Raw genomic sequence first — 23,268 nt, forward strand, 5'->3', positions numbered from 1 at the left:
TCAACGACTTTCAAAATGCGCTCTATACTCGCCTATGTGCTGGCCCTATTAGGCTCCAGCACGACCCTCGAAGAACCAGTCGGCGTCCCGGGCCTCGTCTTCACCGCCGATTACGAAAACCAAGTACTCAACCGATCCGCGTCCTTCCACCCAAACTTCAGCCTCAACACCCCCGTGGGAATCCAAGCCAACGGCCAACTTGTCGTTCCCGATGTCGACCTCTTCTTCAGCGGATCAACAAACCTCGGAAGGGCAGCCTTTATCCAGGCCCTAGCTTTCGATCCCTCTGGAGGCCTTCGAGCCCAGTTCCTCGACAGAGTCATCATCGTCGAGGGCAACATTGCTATGATCCTGAGCGCCAACAGAATCACTTCCAACAGCTCGGACGCTCACATCGAGACAGCCCTTGCCGAGACGATGATCTTCGACAAGGAGCCTCTGTTGACGCGCATCGTCAGCATCAGCGAGGGCGGACTTGCGGCCGCGCAAGGAGCCGGCCAGGTTGCAGCGCCGCCTCTCCAAGACATTGTTCTTAATCCTATTGCCAACAAATCTTCCGACTTTACCTTTAAAATCAAGGAAAGGGCCGCGCAGTTCGTCACCAACTTCAACAGCGGAAACGCTTCCGCCAACGGTCTCCTCGCTACGGACGATGTCACCGTTGTTTCTGATGGTCGCAACTCAACCGGTCGTGCCTCGCTCGTTAAGCTCCTCACACGATATAACACTTCAGTTCCGGACCTGCTCCTTCATGACGAGTTTGTCATTGCTCAGGGCAACTGGGCTGCCACCGAATATATCTTTCAGGGAACGCGTAACGGCACCTTTACTATGATTAATGGAACGAGGATCGCGCCCAACAGGGCTCAGTATCGGGCTCGAGGCATGCGGTTCATGAGATTTGATGACGATGGTCTGGTTGATTTGTTTTGGCAGGTTGCTGATAACGATGCGTTCGTCAACCCTTTGAGTTTGTTAAACCCTCTTGCGACTTTGAGCACCGTTGCGCCCGAGTGTATTGCTCAATTGCCACGATAGAGTCTTCTTTTTTTTTTTTTTTTTTTTTTTTTCAAATACGTTTTTCAATTAATTGGCTTCCACTGTATTCCTAGATGGAGAGAGATATTCGCACAGCCATTGTGTCACTTAATACATATACCTTCTTATCTTTCATCTTCCGCCAGCTTGCGTTTCTAGGTTAGCTGGTTAACTTCAGGTTGCCCAATACGACCAAGATATACTGTGCGTACTGTAGATGCGCCACACGGTGACAAGCCACACGGCGCGGCGATACCCGGATCCGATCTTCTCACGGATTCCATGCAGGCAACTGCTCGTTTCTGTGGCGAAGACGAACATCATCACCAAAACCATCAAAAAACACACCTGCATCTCACAATGGGTTCCGTCGTTCTGCCGCATCTCAACTCCGGCTGGCATGTAGACCAGGCCATCTTATCTGGTGAGTTTTACCTTTCAAAGTTGCTTATCAGATTCTTCAAATGCACCATTAAATGCTGACTATGCTTTCATAGAGGAGGATCGTCTGGTCGTCATTCGGTTTGGACGTGATCACGATCGAGTAAGCGAAACTCTTTGCCTCTTGAGAATTTTCTCATGTCTCGTTCCCTCAAGCTAACAGCCAGCAGGACTGCATGCTGCAAGATGAAGTTCTCTACAAAATAGCCGACCGCGTCAAGAACTTCGCCGTCATCTACCTCTGTGACATTGACCAGGTAGGTTGAACTCACCCAAGCCTTGAATGAGCAAGTCGCTGACCAGAGGCAGGTTCCCGATTTCAACGCCATGTACGAACTGTACGATCCCTGCTCTATCCTCTTTTTCTTCCGCAACAAGCACATGATGTGCGATTTCGGCACCGGTAACAACAACAAGCTCAACTGGGTGCTGGAGGATAAGCAGGAGCTCATTGACATTATCGAAACGATTTACCGGGGAGCGAAGAAGGGTAGGGGTCTGGTGGTCAGCCCGAAGGATTACAGCACGAGGCACCGATACTGAGTCGTGGTGTCTTTGGTGAGCATGAGTGCTTTGTTTATACCCTGTTAATCTCATTGTTATTTAGCGAAAAGAAAATAGAATGGTTATTTGCATCTGTACTATCCAGCGGCCTCAGCGACGTCGATTTCTCTCCTGTGCTTGTAATAACTTCCTTTTCTTCGTCTCTCACTCTCATCTCAGTAAGACGATCGCGTCATTGATGTTACCCGGATGCAAGCCTTTCATTCTCAATGTCCATGAAGGTCGCTCGGTCAAGGTTCTGGCTGGAAGCTTTCAACTGCGTCTATCAGGAGCGTTGGGGAGGCGTACGCTGAGAGACTGACAACGCGAAACGAGAATTGAAGTCTTTGTGGGCAGATTCAACTCAGAGGAGCACAAAGAGTTGTTAAAATCACATGCTATAGAATTCTCGGCATGACGAGCTGCGCCCTGCGAACGTATGTTATTTACCGTCGGCTCCTTTGGAGAGGACTGCGCGGATGCCGGAATGCAGCAACGGGATACGATACTAGCATCTTCCATCCCACGAATAGGAAATCTGGGAATAAGCTGGTGTTTGCTGGCCCGGCATCCAGATCGCCAGATGCCTCCCAAATCCGACATAGCCGCATAGCCCATTTGCCGTTCATGCTTGGCTCCTTTATGCGGGGGTGGAGCATCCTCCTCCAACAATGACACCTCGGAACATCGCCAGTTGGATAGATTCAGCATACGTATTACGCTACGAATACAACCGATTTTACGCAGCCTTTAGGTTGCATTTTGCCTGTCTTTATCAAGGGCTACGATGTGTTGCTCGGTTTCCTGTTGGTGCGCTTCAACAGGGGTTTTCCCGGCTTTTGATCCATTTTGTTGTCCGAGTTTTACTCCTCAACGAACGCATACAATTCAATGTCCAGCAAGGAACCTTTGCTCCAATCATGCTGATCTGGAGTCAACGGCCTTGAGCCGCCCTAAACCGCATTGTACATGCATAGATCTATCGTATTACATGTGAATGAGAGTTCTGGGGAAGTTCGGGTTGTAACACATGCCCCTCCCTGCTCTCCCGCAGGCACATTTTCCGGTCTTGGAGTCGGTTATTTGGGAAGTAGTATATATACGAGCGATGCTCCCCGGTAATCTATGGTGCTTCCTGGAGTCGTGATCTCTTGGCTCACAAGAGGGTGCTCTCGACTGGCAACAAGAGAAGGTCTCCTTCGGTAAGAGTGGCAGCACACATCACTGACAATCGAGGACGGGGAGGTTATCGAACTGCTTGCATAATTGGGCACAGAATGGCGCCTCGATCGACTGGCCAGGGCTCCAGGCCTTCCGCATGGACTGGCCTGGCTCTTCTTTTCTCCACCGCACGCGCAATTGTGATGCCTGACGGAACAACTGTGAGACTCATTTCATACATTCTGAAACAAAACCCGAAATACTGAGGCAGGGACAATCTCTAGGGAAAAGTTCCAAGCCTGGGGTGGAACTCTTGGAATGCCTACCACTGCGACATTGACGAAAGCAAGTTCCTCTCGGCCGCCGAAGTCATCGTGAGCTCCGGGCTTCTCGACGCAGGCTACGATTATGTCAATAGTAAGTCGGCAAGCATGATGCGCAATTGGCTTTACCAACAGTTGCTAATCTCTCTGAAGTTGATGATTGCTGGTCGCTCAAAGATGGACGAGTTGATGGCCACATTGCAGTTAACACGACCCGTTTCCCTGATGGCATTGATGGGCTGGCCAAGAAAGTCCACGACTTGGGCTTGAAGCTGGGCATCTACAGCAGTAAGACCCCTGCAATCCGAATTGTCTCACGAAGTGGACGATGACGATGTTGATGATGCATAGCTGCTGGAACCGCGACATGTGCTGGTTATCCTGCCAGTCTTGGATACGAGGATGTCGATGCCGCCGATTTTGCGGCCTGGGGCGTAGACTGTAAGTGCATACATGCATCCATCTGATAGTCATAGGAAAGCTCATCGTGCTGACTTGTTTAGATCTGAAATAGTGAGTTCGGCTCAGTATCCCCCTCCTCTGCGATAAAGCATCACTCGTGGCTAACATGTCTCTTTTAAGCGACAACTGCAACGTCCCAACAGACTGGCAAGACGAATACGTCGCCTGCGCCCCCGACGCCGTCCAGACCGGCCCCAACGGCACCTGCAGCACCGCCCTCGAGCCGAATCTCGCTCCCCCAGGCTATGACTGGAGCACGTCCAAATCAGCGCAGCGCTTCAACGCCATGAGAGACGCCCTGGCAAAGCAGAGCCGCGAAATCGTGCTCAGCCTGTGCATCTGGGGCGTGGCCGACGTCTTCTCCTGGGGCAACGAGACGGGCATCAGCTGGCGCATGAGCGGCGACATTTCGCCTGAATGGGGCTCTGTGACGCATATTATCAACATGAACTCGTTCAAGATGAACTCCGTCGGCTTCTGGGGCCACAACGATGCGGACATGCTTGAGGTTGGCAACGGCAATTTGACGGCTGCCGAGACGCGGACGCACTTTGCGCTGTGGGCGGCCATGAAGTCGCCGCTTCTGATCGGGACGGACCTCGCTCAGCTGTCGCAAGAGAACATTGAGCTGTTAAAGAATAAGCATTTGCTGGCGTTTAACCAGGACAGCGTGTACGGTCAGCCTGCTACCCCGTATAAGTGGGGAGTCAACCCCGACTGGACGTTCAACTATACGAATCCCGCCGAGTACTGGGCTGGTCCATCGTCAAAGGGGCATCTGGTGTTGATGATGAACACGCTGGACCATACGGTGACAAAGGAGGCCAAGTGGTCCGAGATTCCGGGGCTGTCTGCGGGACGGTACGAGGTTCGAGACGTGTGGACCGACAGGAGCCTTGGATGTCTCAGTTCGTACAAGGCGGCTGTTGCTGCTCACGATACGGCTGTCATCTTGGTTGGCAAAAAGTGTCGAAGCTGGTGATGGGATACAAGGAGGATGGAGGTGAATTGGCTCTGGGCGAATGGTTGTCGTATACATCCGAACGCTGGTTAGGATGGCTTCGAGTTTCTCCATGTTTCGCAAGGCTGCTGTCTGCTTGACACGCATCCGAACGCATCGCTTCAAGTACATGGCGAGACATTCGTCGACTTTCAGTTTAGCTGAATGTTAGTCGCATACCGTGCTTTTACTCCTCAGAGCTGTTGGTGCTTGAGTGATGCCGTCATGAGCACTAACAATAATCGACCGTTCGCCTAAAAGGGAAAAGCTCACAGCGCCTTCCAGTTGGTTCGACTCACCTCTTGGCTTCATCATCACAATCAAGGCAGTTGCAACAACATCAGCGTCTTTGTCAGGCGGTATTTGCTGCTGCGTGAGTTGTATGTCGATTCATCATTCATCAAGACGACGAGCTGTTCTAGCCCCAATTGATAAGAACCGTGGCTTGTGGTCCATCATCAGAAGCATCCCTCCGACGCAGATGCCGAACGCCGATGACGATGATTCTCTTCCACTCATGAGACGCCGAGTTGCAGTTTGCAACTTTCACCCCCCATTCGGCTAGGAATGAGTCCTTGTCAATTCTCCGAGGCATCTTTCATTAGCTCTCGGCTTCATGAATCCAGCTGCTAGATATCAAAAACACTCGATCCCAGCATCGGCGCGCCATGTCGGGCGGCAGCTCCTCAGATCTTGACGACATCCATCAAGATCCCACTCATGTCCCAACCAACGAACAAGTCGAAAATGAGCATCAACCGCTATCTCGTCCGACGTCCACCAGGCTACGCTTCCTCGCCCAGAATCCGCCGCTCAGAACAACCACCCCCTCGGCGCCACAGTCCGAATACGGGAGCAGACGCAGCTCGTTCATCGCCCCAATTGACGAGATCCTCCCCGATGACCACGTTGACCCGGACACATTTGGTGTAGTTGAGGAGCGAGATGGATTCTTTGACGCCTCGTTTGTCAAAAGCACGCCTTTGATACCAGAGGGGTTTGTTGAACGATCCAGGGCCTCGTTGCCCGCTGCCTTTGACAAGGATTCGCCTCTGGCGGCTCGTCGGTTCATACCAAGGCAGATTGATGCGGCCAGATCCGTGATTTGGAACGTCGCCACGACCCGTGCTGGCATACGCCTTCTCAGGTCCTTTACCGCCTACTTCGCAGCGTACATCATGTGTCTGATTCCCGCTGTCCGGCAATGGCTTGGCCGATATCACTACATCATCGCCGTCTCAGTCATCTTGAACCATCCGGCCCGGACTCTTGGTGCTCAGCTTGAGGGTGCTGTATTCACCTCCGTTGGAACGGCCGCTGGGATTGGCTGGGGAGCTGTTGGTCTTCTACTGTCCACGTCAACCTCTGCTGCCGGTGCCGGCTACGGCGGAGTGCTGGCTCTTTTCCTGGCTCTGTTCATGGCAGTCGTGGCATGGGTGCGCTCATACTACTCAAGGTTTTACCAAATGGTGGTGTGCGCAGGCGTAGCAATCATCTTCACCTTGCTGGCCCAGACGCAGGGTAAGATTGTCGTGTGGGAGAAGCTGAGGAACTATGCCATCCCATGGCTTCTGGGACAAGCTCTTGCGCTGCTTGTGAACTGTACCGTCTTCCCTGACGCTGGTGCGAGGCCACTTGCCATTGCCTTTCATCAGTCTTTCTCGCTTATGCTGGTTTGTTCCCCCTTTCATCTTCAAGCCATTCCCTGTCTCCTCAATCTGACTCGGGTTCAATAGGACGCCATTGTGATTCCACGCCCACGAGATACCAGACTCAGGCGGGATCTAGTCCGCTCCTTCGTGGACCTGTCCACCGCCCATCGCGACATGCGAACCAGCCTCACCATTACGCGCTTCAAGCCAGACGACGTGAGGGAGCTGCGGAATCTCATGCAAGCCGTCATTCGCTGTATGCTCGCCATGGAAACCGAAAGCGCCCTTGTCAGCGAGAGCGAAGATGGACACGTCCCTATTGTGGTCGAAGCCGCCCAGGCGTCTTCACATGACCTTAACAAAATCGCCGAGAAGGCCTCTGACGGTGTAGAAGAGAAAGAAGTCACCCGAACCGTGATTGGAAAACTAGCAAAGCCTACCAAGGAGCTCCTCGCATGCATGAACCTGGGGCTCCAGGCGAGCCAAGCCGCGCTGATGGATCTGTCAGGCTACCGCCAGTATCTCGGGCCCCCCATGACCGTTTCATCTGACATCGCTCCCGTCCAGATTCGTATGAAAGCTGCCAAAACAGCCTTTGACAGCGTGGAGTCTGAGCTCCTGGAATCGGGCCAACTCCCTCCGGCATCGATGAACGACTCAGCCGTCGTCCAGCTGTTCATCTTCGCGAGGCATCTCCGCGAAACCGCAACCACGGTGGAGAACCTCATGAGCAAAGTCTACACCATGCAGCAGTGTTCCAACTGGCCACGGCCTCACTTGCCATCCTACCCCCTTGGCAAAACCGTCCACTGCGTCAACAGGCAAGTGATGCACGACCGAGGCGGTGCCACGGCCTCATCCTATCACGTCACATTCCTTGAGATTGCGCGTGCATTGGAGTCGATCAAGTCAAGAGAGTACAAGCCCATGGAGAAAGACGAGGATAACATCTCCGAAACAGAGCTACACGCCGAGTTGACCCATCTCACCGATCCAGGGGCAGAACCTGATGATATTGACACCAAGAAGAACAGTCTCGGCTACAGAATCTGGCAAGTCCTGCACCTCCTGCAAGGCTACGAGGGCCGATACGCCTTCAAAGCCGTTCTCGTCACGTCTCTCCTTTCCATCCCCTCGTACCTCCACAGGGACAAGGTCTGGTGGGATGAGTACGAAGCCTGGTGGGCTGTTACCATGAGCTGGCTCCTGATTCATGCTCGTGTAGGAGGAAATGTGCAAGACTTGGTCGCCAGAGCAGTGCTAGCGGTAGTGGGTGCCGTATGGGGTGGTCTTGCTCATTCCGCAGGCGACGGAAGTCCGTATGTGGTGGCGGTTTTTGCAGCCATCTTCATGGTGCCCATGCTGTATCGTTATACGCAGAGCTCTCATCCGGTAAGACCATCTCCACCTCTTGTTCCCGTGGAAGTAACAAGCATTGAGTTGGACTGACAACAAGTGCATAATTTCAGAGATCTGGACTCGTAGGCTGCCTGTCGTTCACAGTCGTCTCCCTACAAGTCCAAGCCGGCCATCTGCCCTCTTCACCAGCCGTCACGGCTGCCCTGAGAGGCGTCATCTTCCTCGTCGGCACCACCGCGCCCATCATTGTGAACTGGTGTCTGTGGCCGTTTGTTGCAAGGCACGAGCTTAGGAAAGCGCTGTCTTCAATGCTCTTTTTCCTGAGCATCATCTACCGCAGTGAGCACCATGGCCGTCTTGGTTTGATATAACCGTGCTAAACTCTCACAGACGTCGTGGCAAAGTACATCTACTTTGAACAAGGCAAAGAGCCCACTCCCGAAGACATTGTCAAATCCGAAGTCCTCGAAGGACGCATCAGAGAAGGCTTCGTCCGCATCCGCCAACTCCTCGTACTCCTTCCCTCCCCAAACTCTCCCCCTCTAATCATGCAACAGACCTAACAGTAATCGTCAACAGGTCATGACCCGCCACGAGATCCGCCTCCGCAGCCCCTTCAACCCCCTCCCCTACTCCGGCCTCGCCGACTCCTCCGAGCGCTTCTTCGACTACCTCATTGCCGTGCGCCAGTCCGCCGTCCTGTACAACCCAGACTACATCCGGGACGATCCCATCGCCGCGCAGCGATTGCTCGGCTTCCGGAGAGACGCCGTGGCCTCTATCCTAGCGAATCTGTACATCTTCGCAGGAGCCCTTAGAGCAGATCGAAAAGTTCCCGTACGCATCACCCTCTCTTCTCTCCTCCCTACATAGCGCCCCCATATTCTCTAAACCCCATTCGTCAACTCGAGGCAACTTTCATCCACCCGCTAACTATTTGTCTGACGCATGGGAATTATAGAAATACCTCCCCAGCGCCGCCGCCGCCCGCCGCAAACTCCTCCTCGAAACCGCCGCCCTAGAAAACGAAATGGCCCAGCACGCACAGGAACAAGACCAAGACCCGCACGAGGACGCCTCCCGCAGATGGCACAAGAAGTGGAGCGACATATACAGCTACTCGTACAACGAGAGTCTCACGGGCTGCGTAGCGCAGTTGGAGGAGCTGGAGAGGTTTACGAAGCTTATTGTTGGTGAGCAGGGGTAAGTACTGTCCACTTTCCACCCTCCTTTTTGTCTGTGTGCTGTTAGGATAAGTGTGGTTGACTGGTTTGTTTGGATAGGTTCGATGATGAGTGGAGGGTAAGAGAGTCATATGAAGACGACAGCGACGATGACGAAGACGAAGAAGATGATACCCATGCACGCAACCACGAGAGAACCGATCAACACGAAGAAGAACAGATGTAATCAAGCACGAGCTTCAATTCTCAAACCCTTAGAATACCCTGAACAATGTAACTTATCCATTGCGTACCTATATCCCAACCCATAATTCAACCACGCCCCCAGAAACAAACCAATTCCATCAAACAATCCCAATCCAGAAACAAAAAAAAACAAAAACAAAAAAAGACAAACCTAAGACAAGGCCATCAAAATGCGCCATTCGTCATCTCATTCAATATATCCCTCGTAATCAGCTTCCCCTTGAGCATCATCCCCTCCCCCCTCCCCGCCCTCCTCGGCGGTGACGGCCTCCGATTCTCCTTGTCCCGATACGAGACGGGACTCATCTTCGCAAACGCCTTCTTCTGCGGCGACGCCCTCGTCGGCGTCCGCTGCGTCGCCCCAGTAAGCTGCGTGCTCAAGTCATCAAAGCAGTGGCTCTGGAGCGCATCCTCCGGCAAGTGATAGATCCAGTCGCGCTCGTCCATCAGGGAAATGAACTTGCTCAGCATGTTCTCGTCTCCGCTTCCCCTGAGAGTGCCCACGCTGCCCACGACGAGGAGCTTCGTCTTGGCGCGGGTAAACGCCACGTTGATGCGGCGCCAGTCCTTGAGCAGGTCGCCGATGCTGCACGCCTCGTTGCTGCGCACCAGGCTGAGCACAATGACCTCCTTGTCTCGACCCTGGAAGCGGTCCGTCGTGTGCATCTCCACGCCGGGGAAGTGCTTGAGCTTGTCCTTTAGGAGGTGCAGTTGCGCGCGGTAGTGTGTCATGACGCCAATCTCGGTGGCGGGGACGCCTACGGTGAGAAAGCTCTGGACAAGCTGCGAGACAATCTGCCCTTCGGCCGGGTTGATGATGCGCTTGCCCTGGGCCTCCTCTCGGACCAAGGGACGTAGCGTGTCTGTATTCACAAAGCGAACACGAGCTTCGCCTTCCAGGAGATCGTAGAGCCAGCACCGCGACGGGGCGGGCCCGGTACAAAACGAGCGGGTTCCCACTGATCGCTGTATGGTTGTTGAGTCGTGGTGGTGCTGCCTGAGAGCTTCCATGCTGGGGACGTGGAGCTTCTTCTTGCGCAAAGCCTCTGTTCCACAGCGGAGTCTGCCGTTGTAGATGAGGGTATTGCTCAGGGTCATAATGTCCTCGCACATTCGATACTGGTGCTCCAGGTTGACGACGGACTGCGGGTGTGTGTCCGACAACAGCTTGAAGAGGCTGACGTCCAGGCCACCCTGTCGAGCCTCCTCATTCCTCACCACCGGAGGCAATTGGTTATGATCTCCGACAAGAACAAACGTGTTTGCCAGTCGGATTGGGCCGGCGCAGATTGGCAGGGTAATCTGCGACGCCTCATCGACAATGCAGTAGTCAAACGACCGCTCCAGAAAGACTTGGTGATTGATCCCCAAGCAGGTCGTGGCGACAATCGGGGTCCCATGCCAAGCCTCCTTGATCTCCTCAAACGTCTTCTTCGGCTGGCCCGCGAGATGAACAAAGTCTTGGACTTCTGGATGCACCTTGGCAGGGGCACCGAGCCGCAGAATGGGAATCTTGTCCGACTTGAGCTTGAGGAGAATGTTGTCAACAGCGGTATGTGTATGGGATGTCAGCAATACCGTCTTCTTCTGCGAGACGAGAGCCTTGATGATGTGCGCAATGGTCGTTGTCTTGCCGGTGCCTGGCATTCCCAGCACCAGGGCGTAGTCCTGCGCGCTCATAACCTTTTCGATTGCTCGCTGCTGATCGACGTTCAAGCTCTCCCCGTCTGTGACGGTGTACTGTGATGCCACCGCCTTGAACCGGGGAGGAACCAGGTCGACGATCAAGTTGCGAATCTGCACCGCAGCCGGCACGTCATTCGCCATCATCTGGATCAAGTTGTTCCTCACAGTGGCCATGCCGTTGCTGAACTCGTCCTGGTCCAGCCGGTAGCGAATGGGCTGCTCCTTGAGTTTCCCCTGGCTCTGATCAAGCGACGCTCCCTCTGGTGCAACTTCCATAATGCTGGCAAACACCTGATTGTTGGTTTCGTCAAACCCAGGCTGTCGAATGCGGGCATTGTGCAGTCGGCGGTCCACGGCTACGCTGATTCTTTGCTTTCGAACAGAGGTAACGTAGCCAATGGCCAAGGCGTAGTGCCCTTCCTCATCGGATACAACAATGGGCTCGCCCACCGTCAACTCTGATCCGATAAATGTAAAGTTGGGCGGCGGCTCGCGTTTGATGAAGCTGTAGTGGTATCGATTGATCCGGGGGTTGTCCTCGTCCACAGACGCGGACCCTTCTTCAATGATGACATCGGAGAAGCAGCGAGACTTTTTCTCACGCTCCGCGCTCGTCATCGTCCAAAGCTCCCTCTTCGTCTTCTGTCCTTCCTTTTCTTCCTTTGTCAGCAAGTTCTCCCACTTGATGAAGAATTCCTGATGTTTTGGCGTTAGGTGCTTGATGACTTGGTCAAACTTTTCGTTCATGCCACTCGTGTCTCCGTTGCCATCATCTGCCAGTCGGTGGTAGATGAAGCAAGAGGTTTTGGCATAACACTTGCCACACATGTGCTTGTTCTTTAGCATAGGAGGCAGCTGGACACTTCGTTCTCGGATGTAGCACGCCAGCTGATTCCTCTGCATAACCATGTGTCGCAGTTCGTGTCGGATGGCCGGAATCCGCATCGTCTTGGACGTCTCCATGTAGTATAAGATGCCGTAAGCAATATCAATGTCGTACCGGTCAGACAGCAGGAGGGTATAGAGAGCCGTCTGCGCCATGTGGTTGCTGTTGGCATGCTTGCCAGTCTTGACTTCGAACGGGACCGTCAACACCTGAGTCTGCTTGCCGTCCGTCATTGCGACTTCGACAGTTGCATCAATGTTTCCCTTGAGCCCATACATGGGCGACCACACATGCTCCTCCACGTCGAGCAGCTTTCTAACCGCCATGGTAGCCTTGTCACCGTTTCTCCCTTCCACGATCGCGTCGATCTAGGACGCACTTCAGCACCAGCATACGCAAAGCACACATCATTTCTTACCTGTGGCTGAGTGGAAACAAAGCTCCTGGCCCAGTAGCTGAGCTCCGTCATCTTCGATTGGAGATGTTCCTTAGCCGCCGCAGTTCCAACTTTGATAGCATATAAATCTTCGATGTGCTTCTCGATATTCTTGTCAATCAGCTTGGAGAGAAAGGGGAGGTCAAAGTTGTTGGCAAGCAGCGCTTCCTGAAAGATTTCATGAAGCATCGTTCCGTACACCAACGGGGGTGAAGCCTCGCTGGTGGCCTTGACTCGATCTTGGAGAACAGCTCTCCGCATGCAGCCGAAAGAATCGGCGACAACAGTTGCGGAGATGAGCTGGTCAGGATGCAGGATCAGAAGATTCTGGGCGTCATCCACAATGCACTGTCCCTTAGGTGAGAACTCCCCAATGACGTGAATGTAGGAACCGGGATGTGCCGGCGTATCAAACCAGGAACCTCGCAGCTGTACTGTCCTTGTGGTCTTGGAGCCATCCGCTTGAATCAACAAGATCTAGTCAAGTCAGTACTCGCGCACAAGCCGGTGTGGGTTCGCAACATACCTTTTCAGGACAGGTGCGGTTGTATTGATCGACGTATTCACCGTCTAAGACACTGGTTACTAAATATCGCTGAATGGTCTTGGTCTTCTTCTTGTTCTGGCCTACACTTAGCATGACTTCTTTCCGGATGGCTTCCTCACATACAGCTGCAGAGGCAGAGTTTCGCTGCTGGACTGCTTGCGTCGCAGCGTATTCGACTGCCTCAAAGTCGACATCCGCGTCAAAGTCATCATCAAACTCGTCTTCCATGTCGGCCAGCTTCTTGGGCGTCTTCTTTCTGGGGGATGCCCTTTTCGCCCTTGGCGTCGTCATCTTTGTCACCGGCATTTGGGACTTGGACTCCAAGTCTGCCAGCATATCATCCGCACCATCGAATAGGTCGTCGTCAAGGTCATCAAACTCATCAATAACGGGTAGCTTTCTCGATTCCTGCTTCCCTGGTTTCTTTGGGCTTTTCTTGACTGGTGCAGCAGGCTCCGCCGCCTGGGATGCCTGAGACGGCTGCGTTGCCAGCAAAGTTTCTTCGAGGATCAAGAGCTCGTCATCCAGATCGTCGTCATCGCCGTAATCCGAAACGGTGGGGCTCGGTACTCGGCGTTTTGAATTCCTTGAGGGGGTGTTGATGCTGCTCTGAGGTGCAACGTGCCTCTTCTTGAGAGACGGCGAATCCATAGCTCCAGTATCAGCGTCGTCATCCTGGGTCTGGTCGTGAATACTACTCGTGACCGAATCCAGCAGCGCGGTGACGAGAGACGACTTGGATGCAGCCTCCAGCTCTCGCTGACCGGAGCTGCTCTGACTGCCCGGCCTCGACTTCTCAACCCTCCTCCTCTTGGTCCAGTTGTACCCACAACTGGCAGCCCGGCGCAAGTTCTCCTTGTCCACCTGCGCAGTTTGGTTCTTCGAGGGTCGCGGAGATGAAGACACCATCAAATGGGCCAGAGTAGGATTCGTCATGCCACACACAGCAGACTGCCCCTCGGCCCCGTTCATCGAATAGCGATCCCACAGCTCCAGCGTCGGGTCCGGATGCGGCAGCTTCAATGCCTTGGCCAGCTTCTTCACATTGACCGTCGGCGTCGCGATTCTCTCGGCGGGCGGCGATGAGACGGGCGAAGAGCTCCTTGCTCGTTTCCTGCCTTTGCGAGGCATCATCGGCGAAATGGTCGCAAACGCATTAGGGTCCTGCTTATTATCCCACAACAGCTTCTCATTCGGCGAGATGCTGGCGTCTTCCTCGGCCTGGCTGCACGGCTCCAGAAGGTCACTCCAGTTCAGCCTCGTCACCGGCGTGGCGCTGTTGCCAATCATCCTCAGATGCGAGGGCGTTTCCGAGTTCGATGCCGATGCCGCGCTGCCTGCGCCGCCGTTTGCCGCAGACTCATCCTTCGAGCCCTGGTAGAGAAACTTGTTGAGCTTCTTCTTCGTGACCTCGGAAATGGGAATCAGATTCTTCGAGTTCGGCGCCTGCAGGTGATTCGGGTGGCTGTGAGACCGCTGCCACGGCGAGCGTTGCTGCAGCACATGTTTGTGAGTCGACGTCTTCCCACCACAACAGAAAGAGGCACAACAGCAGGCGGAAGGTAAACAAAGCATACCCTCGGCAGCCCAATGCGCTCAGAATACGATTTCTGGAGCGGCATGGCGGGCAATTGCAGTGTCTGGCAGCCTGACGATGAGCGCCATCAATCTGCAAAAACGGTTCGCACTATCTTCTAGATGCTGTTTGGAGGAGTATGTTGGCGAATCTCAATTTACGCCTCAGCAAGGGCAGAGTGTCGACACGCGCCCATTGAAACGCGTCGCGCGCCCCGCCAATTGCTGCAACAACCGCCAACAAGAACAACAGAATGACGGAAAGCTTACATAAGGTACTGTACGCTGCGTGACCAGGTCACGTGGGGTATCTTATCGATAAAGCTACCGTGCAGCTCCCCTGGTCACTGTCTTGCGTCACAGCTGCTTCAACCTTCGAAGACGGTCCAACGACTCCAACAGCATCCGCGGGGTTCCGACTCAAATACTCCAATTGCCTCCGCACAACTCGCCTCATACCTACTCCCTCTTTCAATAGATCAACTCCTGACTGAAAGAGCCCATCGGCAAGATAGAAACACAGCCAAGCACCAAAATGGACACCCCCAGCGGCAGTAACAACAGCCCCAACGACGGCGCCCCCAAACCCCCCGACCCCAACACCATGAGCCGCGCCGACTACATCCGCACCGCCCGCGCCGCCATGGAAGAGCGCCGCCAGCGCGCCGTCCACAACCGCCAGCAGTTCCACGACCAGATCCACGAGCAGATCCACCGCCTCTTCAAGGACTACGAGGCGCCGCTGCACGCGCGCCTCCGCGGCTTCGGCCGCGCCCAGACGCTGGCCCTCGCCGAGACCACCGTCCTGTCCCTCGCCGCCGTCAACAACCGGCCCTTTGCCGACTCCGAGACCCAGGCCCTCACCGAGCACTTCCTCTCCAGCGTCCACAACCTGCTCGCCTGGAAGTGGGCCATGACCGGCTTCGCCGCGTACCTGACGTATCGCGGCCGCAAGACCTGGCGGTTCCCCTTCTTCACGCCCGAGTTCACGCGCTTCAGCCCCATCAACGGCTCGCCGGGCCTCAAGTTCATGTGGCACAGCGCCCGCTTCGCCGCCTACTACACCACCATCTGGGTCCTCGGCGAGCCCCTCTTCCAGGGCGCAAACTTCATGCGGCAGCGCGCGGCCATGGAGCAGGATCCGAGGCTGCGGTCGCTCTTGCATGACGGCAAGGCGCAGGGCGCAACGCTCTTTGGGGGCAACCAGGAGCACCGCGAGCAGATCAACGACGCTTGGGAGTCGGAGGCGCAGCATGAGGGCGCGAGCCAGTACAGGGAGCCGGAGCAACAAAGCCAGAGCGCTCCGGGCCAGTCCTCCTGGGCGTCATATCGCAACCCCACAGCATCGTCGTCACAAACCTCACAGCCCTCGGATCCGTGGGATGCTCCTGTAGCAGACGACTTTGACGACGCCTCCCCCATCGCTCCCTCGGCAAGAAGCACCTCAGACTCGTCGTCGGGCTCAGCGTGGGACCGCATTCGCCAACAGGCGCAGTTCCAGCCCCCTTCTCAGCAAGGCCGGCAGACGTGGGAAAAGCCCCAGTCTGGAGGCGGATGGGGTTCCGAAGCCGATTCCAGCGTTCCGGTCGGCTCCCGCGACAGCAGCTACTCCTTTTCCAGGGCTGATGAGGAGAAGAACCTGGCAAAGGAGCAGGCACAGCGCGAGTTTGATCGACTGTTGGAAAGGGAGAGGGCAGGCGCGGAGTCGGAAAGGCGCCCGTGGGGTGGGAGATGAAAAGACTTTTAGAGAGATCATAAAAGTGACCTTTTTGTATTATATATGACGTTTTTCTTGTAACAATTTGGGTACACACTTTCGCATCTCATTGTACTCTGTCGCAAGGTATATCAAGATTGATAATATACATTCGCATCGAGGTGTATAAACAGTCTTTTTATTACTGAAGCCAACCGAGGAGAATTGCATCGTCGACTAGGATATGCCATGTGCAAACTGATTCATCTTACCAAACCGACGGTACCGAATCCAAGAGTCTAGGTAGATAGCCCAATGAACTAGAGTTCCCACCGGCAGAATCATGCACCAAGGCATACCATGACCGCCCTACGACTTGACCTCGTCCTTGACTTCCACCGGCTCTATCTCCTCTGCATCGTCCTTTTGCTCCACCTTGGCCTCCAGGATGCTCTCGCCAGCCATGTTCGACGCAAGAGTTTCTACCTTTGCGGGTTCCTCTGACTTGGCCGGCTCCTCTGACTTGGCCGGCTCCTCTGACTTGGCCGGCTCCTCTGACGTCGCAGGCTCCTCTGGCTTCTCAGCTTCTCCGGATCCCTTGGTCTGCTCGGGCTCCTTGGCCTCTTCGGCTTCCTCGACCTTTTCAGGCTTTTGCTCGGCATTTTCGGGGCCCTTGGATCCTTCAGACTCGGCCAGAGGTTCAGACACCGGCGCCGTCTCGGATGCGGCAGGTTCTGTAGACTCGACAGGCTCCGGAGATTCCTTGAGAGCCTCGGGTTCCGCCACCTGGACGGGGACTTGCGGCTCCTTCTTCTCCTCTTCCGCGGCTTGTGGCTTTTCCAATCCAGCGGGCTCCTCGCTCACTGTTGGCCGGGGTGGTGGCTGTTCCGACTCCACGGCAGCTTCAGAAGCTCCCTTTGCAGGCACGTCAGCAGAGTCAGAGGCAACATGAACATCGCCGTGCTCAGGATCAATGTTCCAAATTGTCTGTGGCTGAGAAATGGACAGAGTGGCAGGAGTGGCTTCTTTCGCCGCGGCCGGAGTCGCAGCCGGAGCCGCAGCCCGGGCTGGAGCACGACGCTGCGGCCCTCTAGCCCGACCCTTCCTCGCGTCAGACAGCGGAGCCTTTTCCTTTTCCTCTGCGACTTCGGACTTTTCCGTCTCTTCCTTCTTTGACGGCTGAGGACCAAGCTGCAGGCGCTTGTTCAAGTCGCTCATGAATCCAGCTTGCAGCGCAGCAATCTTGCCCCCGGCGGGCCGAGACGGGACCGGCGGCTTCGGCTTGGGAGCCTCACCGTCCTTGGAGTCGCCAGAGAGTTTCTTGACGGGTCGAGAGGGTACTGATGGCTTGACGGCATCGTCACTTGGCTGGGTCTTTGGCTTCGGACGGTCGGGAACAGCGGGCTTGTGCGACAGCAACTCGGCCAATTTCTTGGCGGGCCGGGCAGGGATCCCCGGCTTCTTCTCATCCTTTGGCTTTTCCTCAACCTCGGCCTCGTACAGCAGACTCTCCGGGGTGTCTTCCCACACATCCTTGCTGGGGAATCTGTTGTTCGCGCTCGACCTTCCACTCTTCAGATGGGGCTGGTGATCCACCCAAGACGGCGGCTTGTGCTCCAGGATGGGCAAGAAGTTGTGCTTCTTCCCACTTGCTTCCCTCTCCGCGAGCTCTTCCTGCTGCATGGCAAATGCTTGCGCCGGAGTAATGGGGCGATTGTCGTGGTGCGTCGACGACTTCCTTCGGTGTTGCTCCTCCTCATCTACATTGTCAGGGGTTGACACCTCGGTGGTATAATGATGGCTGGTCGGCGCATCTTCCCAGACATCCTTACTAGGGAAGTGGTGGCGCGCCTTGGAGCCGTCTTTGCTGGCGCGCTTCTCCTCCTCTTCCTTCTTGGCCGCCTCATCGGGGAATAGAGGTTCGTACTCGCGTACATCTTCCAGCGGAGTGTGGTCAAACTCATGAGTGTTGAGAGAGTTGTAGATACTCGTGGGGCGGCTGCTGGGGCGGCTGGTCGGGCGGCTTGTGCCGTCATGCGAGCTGGCGTTGCGGTCGAGGTGCGGGCGAATGGCGGGATGCTGCGCAGGCTTGGTCATATCCTTCTCAACCTCGTCCGCAGCCAGGATCGGCGCTTCGAAGTCGTCGCCAGGAGTATCAACGGGGCTTTCGGCGCCATAGCCATAGTGCTCCGGATACTTGGGGTCATCCACGTGAATGGGCTTGTCCTCAGACCCCGGATCCTCCAGCGGAGTGCCACCATTGTTGGACACAATGGAGACGGGGCGCGGAGTGGCCATACGACTGGCATACTCTTCGTGGGCTTGGAACGCAACCTCGTCATTGGGAGTTCCTTCATGTTCGTGGAAATCTAGAATGGATGAGTATTAGCCAAAGCAGCCAGAATATATCGACTCAAGTGAAGGGCTACCAACCCATGCCAGATCTACGGTTGGCCGTGTCCCGGACCAGCTTGTTGAGATCGTTGCTGCTCATGGCAAAGTCATTCTGGCGATCATATAGCGGAGTGTGAAGCTCCCTCTGCAGCAATTCAGGATGCTTCTTGTAGTAGGCCTTGTCGAGTTCGTCTTGCGACTCAACGCCGTGGCCGTGCATTCCGTAGCTTCCAGGGGGAAGACCACGAGAGCTGTGCCTGCGGCTGTGATTCTTGCCGTTTCCTTCGGAGCCCGGGGCAGGCGACGGGGCTTGGACGTCTCCGAGATGCGGGTTCATGGGGACTCGCTGTCCAATCTCGGGAATGCCATGCTCATCATCGAGCTGGTGCTCTTGCTCGCTGGTGGTGGAGAAGCTGGTGCTGGACTTCTTCCTCAGGCCATTCCGAGAGCTCGAACGCCCTTCGAGGTGTCCCGGCTTTCCAATGCCAAACGAGGCAGCCTTGTCCGAGTCGGTGCGGGTGACGGTCCTGAGTCGTTCCTTGGCACTCGACGCCGGCAGAGACGGCTTCGGGGCATGGAGCTTCAGGTCCTCGGCGACGGAGCGAGTCTGTTCCGCAGAGTCGGTGCTCTCTCCCTGCAGCTCGGAGGTGATGATGCTGTACTCCAAGCCCTCTTCGCCCACAGAGGGCATCGGCACGCTCTCATTGTGGTCGAGAGACTCCTGGGAACCTCCAAGGCTGCCGGTGCCCAACTCTCCAGTAAGGGGCTTCACAGGAGGTATGACGCCATCGGTAAAGGGCGACTGTGCGAATCGATCAGGATTGGGCGACTTGGAGCGGTCGATACGCTTGTTGGTCGGCCGCGGCGGAATCACAGGCGATGATGTGGCGGCCAGGAATTCCTTGGCCGGGCTCTTGGACGGGCGAGGGGGGACGACAGGTTGCTGCATTGTCGGTGCGGTCATAGTGTATATATCATTTAAAGAAGCAGATATTGAAGCGGGACGAAGTCGTTAAGCTACAGCTTGTGGATTGTTTTATCGAAACGGTTCTTGGTTCGTTATGAATCGTAAACGTCCTGGAGAAGTAACGGGAAGCGTCAGCTGGAGCTCGTTCGACCCTTTTCCATAGCTCGAGTCAGAGGCGGCATGTCACAGGACCAAGGCTGCAACACAAAGGGGCCTGATGCCAGGCCCAACGGACGCCCATTGATCGCAGTCCTTCAGGTCCAGGCACTGGGCAACCCCTCGCACGATGCCACTCAATTGGTCGCCAGAGGACGAGCAATCAATGGCCGACGATGCTCGAACCAGTCATACAGTCATACCGTATGGGTAACTGTGTGACCACGGAGGCGCTTGTATGGGCACAGGGCCGACTCACCAATTCCAGTTGCTTCAGGGGGGCGTTTGAGGTTGAGTGCCTTGAGCAACGGTGATTATATCAGAGGAACAAGAGCAACAACAAAAAGAACAAGAACGAAAAGACAGATTGGAAGATTGGAGTCGGTCGATCAGAGTCTGCGATGCTGTCCAGGGCAGAGTCCAATGCCTCGAACCGGGCACCAGCAGCCTCTTGTAGCTTATCTGCCAGCTAATGCCGGTGCTGCCATTGGAGGGGCTGCTGCACTAGTTGGGCGCGTGGACGGGGGGGCTGCACTGTGTGGACGACCCCTGGAACGGTGGGAACTGCACCTGTCGCAGGTGCGCAGGTACAGTGCATATTGATTGTCAGCCGTACGGTTGCACTCCAGCCCCTCTACGCCACACCACGCCTTGGGCTCGAAGCAAAAGACGGATGGATGGATGCTGTTTGTTTGTTTGTTTGTTTATCGCTCGCAGAGATCGCGTATGGACTGCCTATTGCATTCTCGGCGCTCTACATGCACTGTCCGACAGAACCAAGCAGTGACATCTGGCGTCAACTCCATGTAAAAACTCATTCCGCTTTCCAGGCCAACTCTCCATCGTCTTCAGTCTTCCTCGGTCCCAGAATCGCGGATTGCGTCACTAGCAGTCCAGCAACCCCACCATCGAGCATCATTCATCCCTCTCCCACGGCTCAACAGCCTGCAACTGGCAGAACCCAACGCGATCGGCTGACCTGGCAAAACTGACGCTATAGGCAAACTAACGCTGCCAACATAGCCTTGATACAAGTAGAGCAAATCTAACCGGCCCAACTCAGTTTCACCGCCAAGGGGCAATTGAGCCAAAATTGCTGCCGTTGGATCTCATCGTCATTGGTCGGACGCTTGCCGCGTTGTTACTCTGCATATCTGGTACACGATAGCACGGGATGAACAGATCCAACAGATCCTATGTAGCTACGAGTAACTCGTCAAACTGAAGCACCTGCAGGTGATTCACCCTGCAGCCCTCCAGTACTGTAGTGCCTGCGATCTGCAGACAGGAGCTGAATGTGTCTGTCTGCAAATACTAGTTCAAGCAGCTGTACCTACATCTGCATCATCTATGGAAGAACATCTCCCGTGTGAAATACGCGCTACCAAGTTGTCACACCATGATTCCTTTTGAGTCGCGGCCTGGAATCGCCTATGCTGAGCTAAGAGTGCTATTTTTACGACGACTTACATGCCTAACGTGTTTGCCTTTCCTCGGCAAGTCGCAATTCCGCATCGAGGTATGTACGAGTACGACAAGGTCAAACGCCACGAAGACTCCGAGAACCGCAAATCGCACAGCGAAGAGATCAGAGCTTGAGTGGAGCGGCTAGAGTCCCTTTTTCTTCCAACATTGGCCTAGAGAATGAGATATTTTCAGTCGCGCCGGATCAGATACTGTGCTTGCCTTGATGTGTTTGTTGAGAGACTGTCTAGGTGTCTCGTTCAGGTAGTGCCTCTTTAAGACGTAAGACACGTCAAGCCAGATACGCATCAGCGCCTTCGTCAGCTCTACAAAGGCTGGACCGATCGAAGCAATACATCAAAAGGCTCTTCCGTCTTGATCACCACTCGCTGAACAAACAATGAATTCTGACCAAGTCCACATTGACTCCCCTTCACCGTCGTCACGGTGTCACAGTATATTCACATGCAAGCCGATCACTCTCCGATGCCGTACCCAAACTCCTCCACAACTGCAGGCACAAACAACGGGAATAACATCATTGGAACTCTATTCCACTAAGCACAACCAGGTAAGAATGCGCAACGGCATCTGTTGAAATCAATCCATGAGCCAAGCCTCATGCCCGACGCCGAAATCAATCCCTTTTTTTGAAGACAAATGCCCAACAACCCCGGGGCAAACGGTTGGAAAGTCCTGAGTAATCGATCCATTGGACAACACGCTTGCAGATTTCCGTTTCCTTGTCCAAGCTCCCAAGCCTCGTCAATTCAGCCCCATCTTCACTCTGAAGCATGCGTCGTTTGAGGCAGTAAACCATGTCGTCAAGGTTATCCCCTTTTTCTTCTCGCCCCTATTTTTTGCCCTCCCCCGTATTTCGCGCAGCAGCAAGGATCTTAGACAATCATCTGTGCAATCCCCGCGCCGCCAAGAGTTTTGCTTCCGATAAAGGCCTGGCCCTTGAGGCCGGCAAGACCATAGCAGATGGCTGTCAGCAGCAGGAAAACCGCCGCAGCAATCAAGCTCGACGACACGATAATCGTGCTGAGGAACTGGACGATAGCCATGACGCCATAGGTGCCTGCTCGGATGTAGTTGGAGGTGACCTTGCGGATGAGTTCGTCGAACTTGGGAGACGTCGGGCAGATTCTGAGCAGCAGCGGCACCTCAATAAACAGAATGATGAAGGATGAGGCGCTGGGGAGACGTAGTCAGCAGATTGCCCAGGCTGATGAAGCGATGGCAACTTACAGGGCGAGTGCGCAGAAGATAATCAGCAGTGCGTGTTTGGAGAAGAGCGTGAAGATGTTGGACAAGCCCGTAGCGAAGCAGAGAATCATGGACAGGATTCCGAGCCTGAAATCGATCCCAGGTCAGCCAAAGGTTGCCTTCCAAAGGCGGTACCTCATTTCGCAATGGGGGTTTGCGTTTCGCATCGCATCGCAAGTCCAAGCAACAGTGTCGCAGCGGCGCTGCTGGAGGTTCGGCGCATCGAAGGCTTACCATTGTCCGTAGATACCTGTCACTGCGGTCAGCCCCGAAATGATCCAATATTCGACAAAGTCGCAAGAGGCGCAAAGGCAACGTACTGAAATTCCGGGTCTGGAACTCTTCCTTGAGCGTCATTTTGGCGGTTCGTCGACGAAGCTGTCCAGCAGCTCACAGAACGGTGTATGCGGTATGTGTCCTTTGTTTGTTGGCGCGCGCAATGGCCTCGCAAGTCGAGCAGCGGTTCGAAGACGGCGACCGAGGCGATTCAGAGCATACGCGATGCGACCTGGGCCGAGAGCTGCGGATTGGCGTATGTGCGGATGGCAAGGAGGACGAGGGTGGAATGTCGACGTTTTGTTGTCCAAGGGACGAACGAGGGTGACGAGCCTCCAGTCTTTGGGCCAGGTCGAGGCAGGGCCCGTTGCGGTATAGCGGCCGAGGGGATTGGAGGAGCGAGCGAGTCGGATACGGGGTCGCGAGGTAGACGGTACGAGTGGTCTGGAGTAAGTTGGCGGAAAGGAGACGTGTGCGGCTCGTACCGGCGACTTGTCGCAAGTGTGC

At 55.0% G+C, this 23,268-nt stretch overlaps 8 protein-coding genes across 8 annotated transcripts; 5 read left to right on the top strand and 3 right to left on the bottom strand.

Moving 5' to 3' along the window:
• Positions 1–15: 15 nt before the first annotated feature.
• Positions 16–1,038, top strand: CCMA1212_007888 (uncharacterized protein; the record flags this gene model as incomplete). The annotated part of the gene is made up of 1 exon (XM_073705048.1): positions 16–1,038. One exon carries the CDS (start codon positions 16–18, stop codon positions 1,036–1,038), a length of 1,023 nt encoding a protein of 340 aa, XP_073556476.1.
• Positions 1,039–1,398: 360 nt separating this feature from the next.
• Positions 1,399–2,022, top strand: CCMA1212_007889 (Mitosis protein dim1; the record flags this gene model as incomplete). The annotated part of the gene is made up of 4 exons (XM_073705049.1): positions 1,399–1,462; positions 1,536–1,582; positions 1,650–1,736; positions 1,789–2,022. The coding sequence occupies 4 exons, from the start codon at positions 1,399–1,401 to the stop codon at positions 2,020–2,022; spliced, it is 432 nt and encodes a 143-aa protein (XP_073556475.1).
• A 1,277-nt stretch (positions 2,023–3,299) lies between these two features.
• On the top strand, positions 3,300–4,950 carry CCMA1212_007890 (uncharacterized protein; the record flags this gene model as incomplete). The annotated part of the gene is made up of 6 exons (XM_073705050.1): positions 3,300–3,404; positions 3,468–3,600; positions 3,660–3,794; positions 3,858–3,947; positions 4,010–4,019; positions 4,089–4,950. The coding sequence occupies 6 exons, from the start codon at positions 3,300–3,302 to the stop codon at positions 4,948–4,950; spliced, it is 1,335 nt and encodes a 444-aa protein (XP_073556495.1).
• Positions 4,951–5,636: 686 nt separating this feature from the next.
• Positions 5,637–9,389, top strand: CCMA1212_007891 (Protein BRE4; the record flags this gene model as incomplete). The annotated part of the gene is made up of 7 exons (XM_073705051.1): positions 5,637–6,641; positions 6,705–8,012; positions 8,090–8,318; positions 8,370–8,491; positions 8,559–8,816; positions 8,941–9,182; positions 9,263–9,389. The coding sequence occupies 7 exons, from the start codon at positions 5,637–5,639 to the stop codon at positions 9,387–9,389; spliced, it is 3,291 nt and encodes a 1,096-aa protein (XP_073556496.1).
• Positions 9,390–9,574: 185 nt separating this feature from the next.
• CCMA1212_007892 (DNA replication ATP-dependent helicase/nuclease DNA2) lies at positions 9,575–14,586 on the bottom strand (the record flags this gene model as incomplete). Its single annotated transcript, XM_073705052.1, has 4 exons — positions 9,575–12,349; positions 12,400–12,894; positions 12,944–14,458; positions 14,542–14,586. 4 exons carry the CDS (start codon positions 14,584–14,586, stop codon positions 9,575–9,577), a joined length of 4,830 nt encoding a protein of 1,609 aa, XP_073556493.1.
• A 488-nt stretch (positions 14,587–15,074) lies between these two features.
• On the top strand, positions 15,075–16,274 carry CCMA1212_007893 (uncharacterized protein; the record flags this gene model as incomplete). Its single annotated transcript, XM_073705053.1, has 1 exon — positions 15,075–16,274. The coding sequence occupies one exon, from the start codon at positions 15,075–15,077 to the stop codon at positions 16,272–16,274; it is 1,200 nt and encodes a 399-aa protein (XP_073556494.1).
• A 330-nt stretch (positions 16,275–16,604) lies between these two features.
• CCMA1212_007894 (uncharacterized protein) lies at positions 16,605–19,593 on the bottom strand (the record flags this gene model as incomplete). The annotated part of the gene is made up of 2 exons (XM_073705054.1): positions 16,605–18,604; positions 18,669–19,593. The coding sequence occupies 2 exons, from the start codon at positions 19,591–19,593 to the stop codon at positions 16,605–16,607; spliced, it is 2,925 nt and encodes a 974-aa protein (XP_073556696.1).
• A 2,519-nt stretch (positions 19,594–22,112) lies between these two features.
• CCMA1212_007895 (Golgi apparatus membrane protein) lies at positions 22,113–23,203 on the bottom strand (the record flags this gene model as incomplete). The annotated part of the gene is made up of 4 exons (XM_073705055.1): positions 22,113–22,413; positions 22,468–22,572; positions 22,806–22,863; positions 22,984–23,203. Coding segments are annotated over 4 exons (684 nt in total), but the record flags the coding sequence as incomplete, so codon positions are not given.
• Between the last annotated feature and the right edge of the window lie 65 nt (positions 23,204–23,268).

The sequence above is a fragment of the Trichoderma ghanense genome, assembly GCF_004382785.1.
Source record: "Trichoderma ghanense strain CCMA-1212 chromosome Unknown scaffold_10, whole genome shotgun sequence".
NCBI classification, from domain to species: Eukaryota; Fungi; Ascomycota; class Sordariomycetes; order Hypocreales; family Hypocreaceae; genus Trichoderma; species Trichoderma ghanense.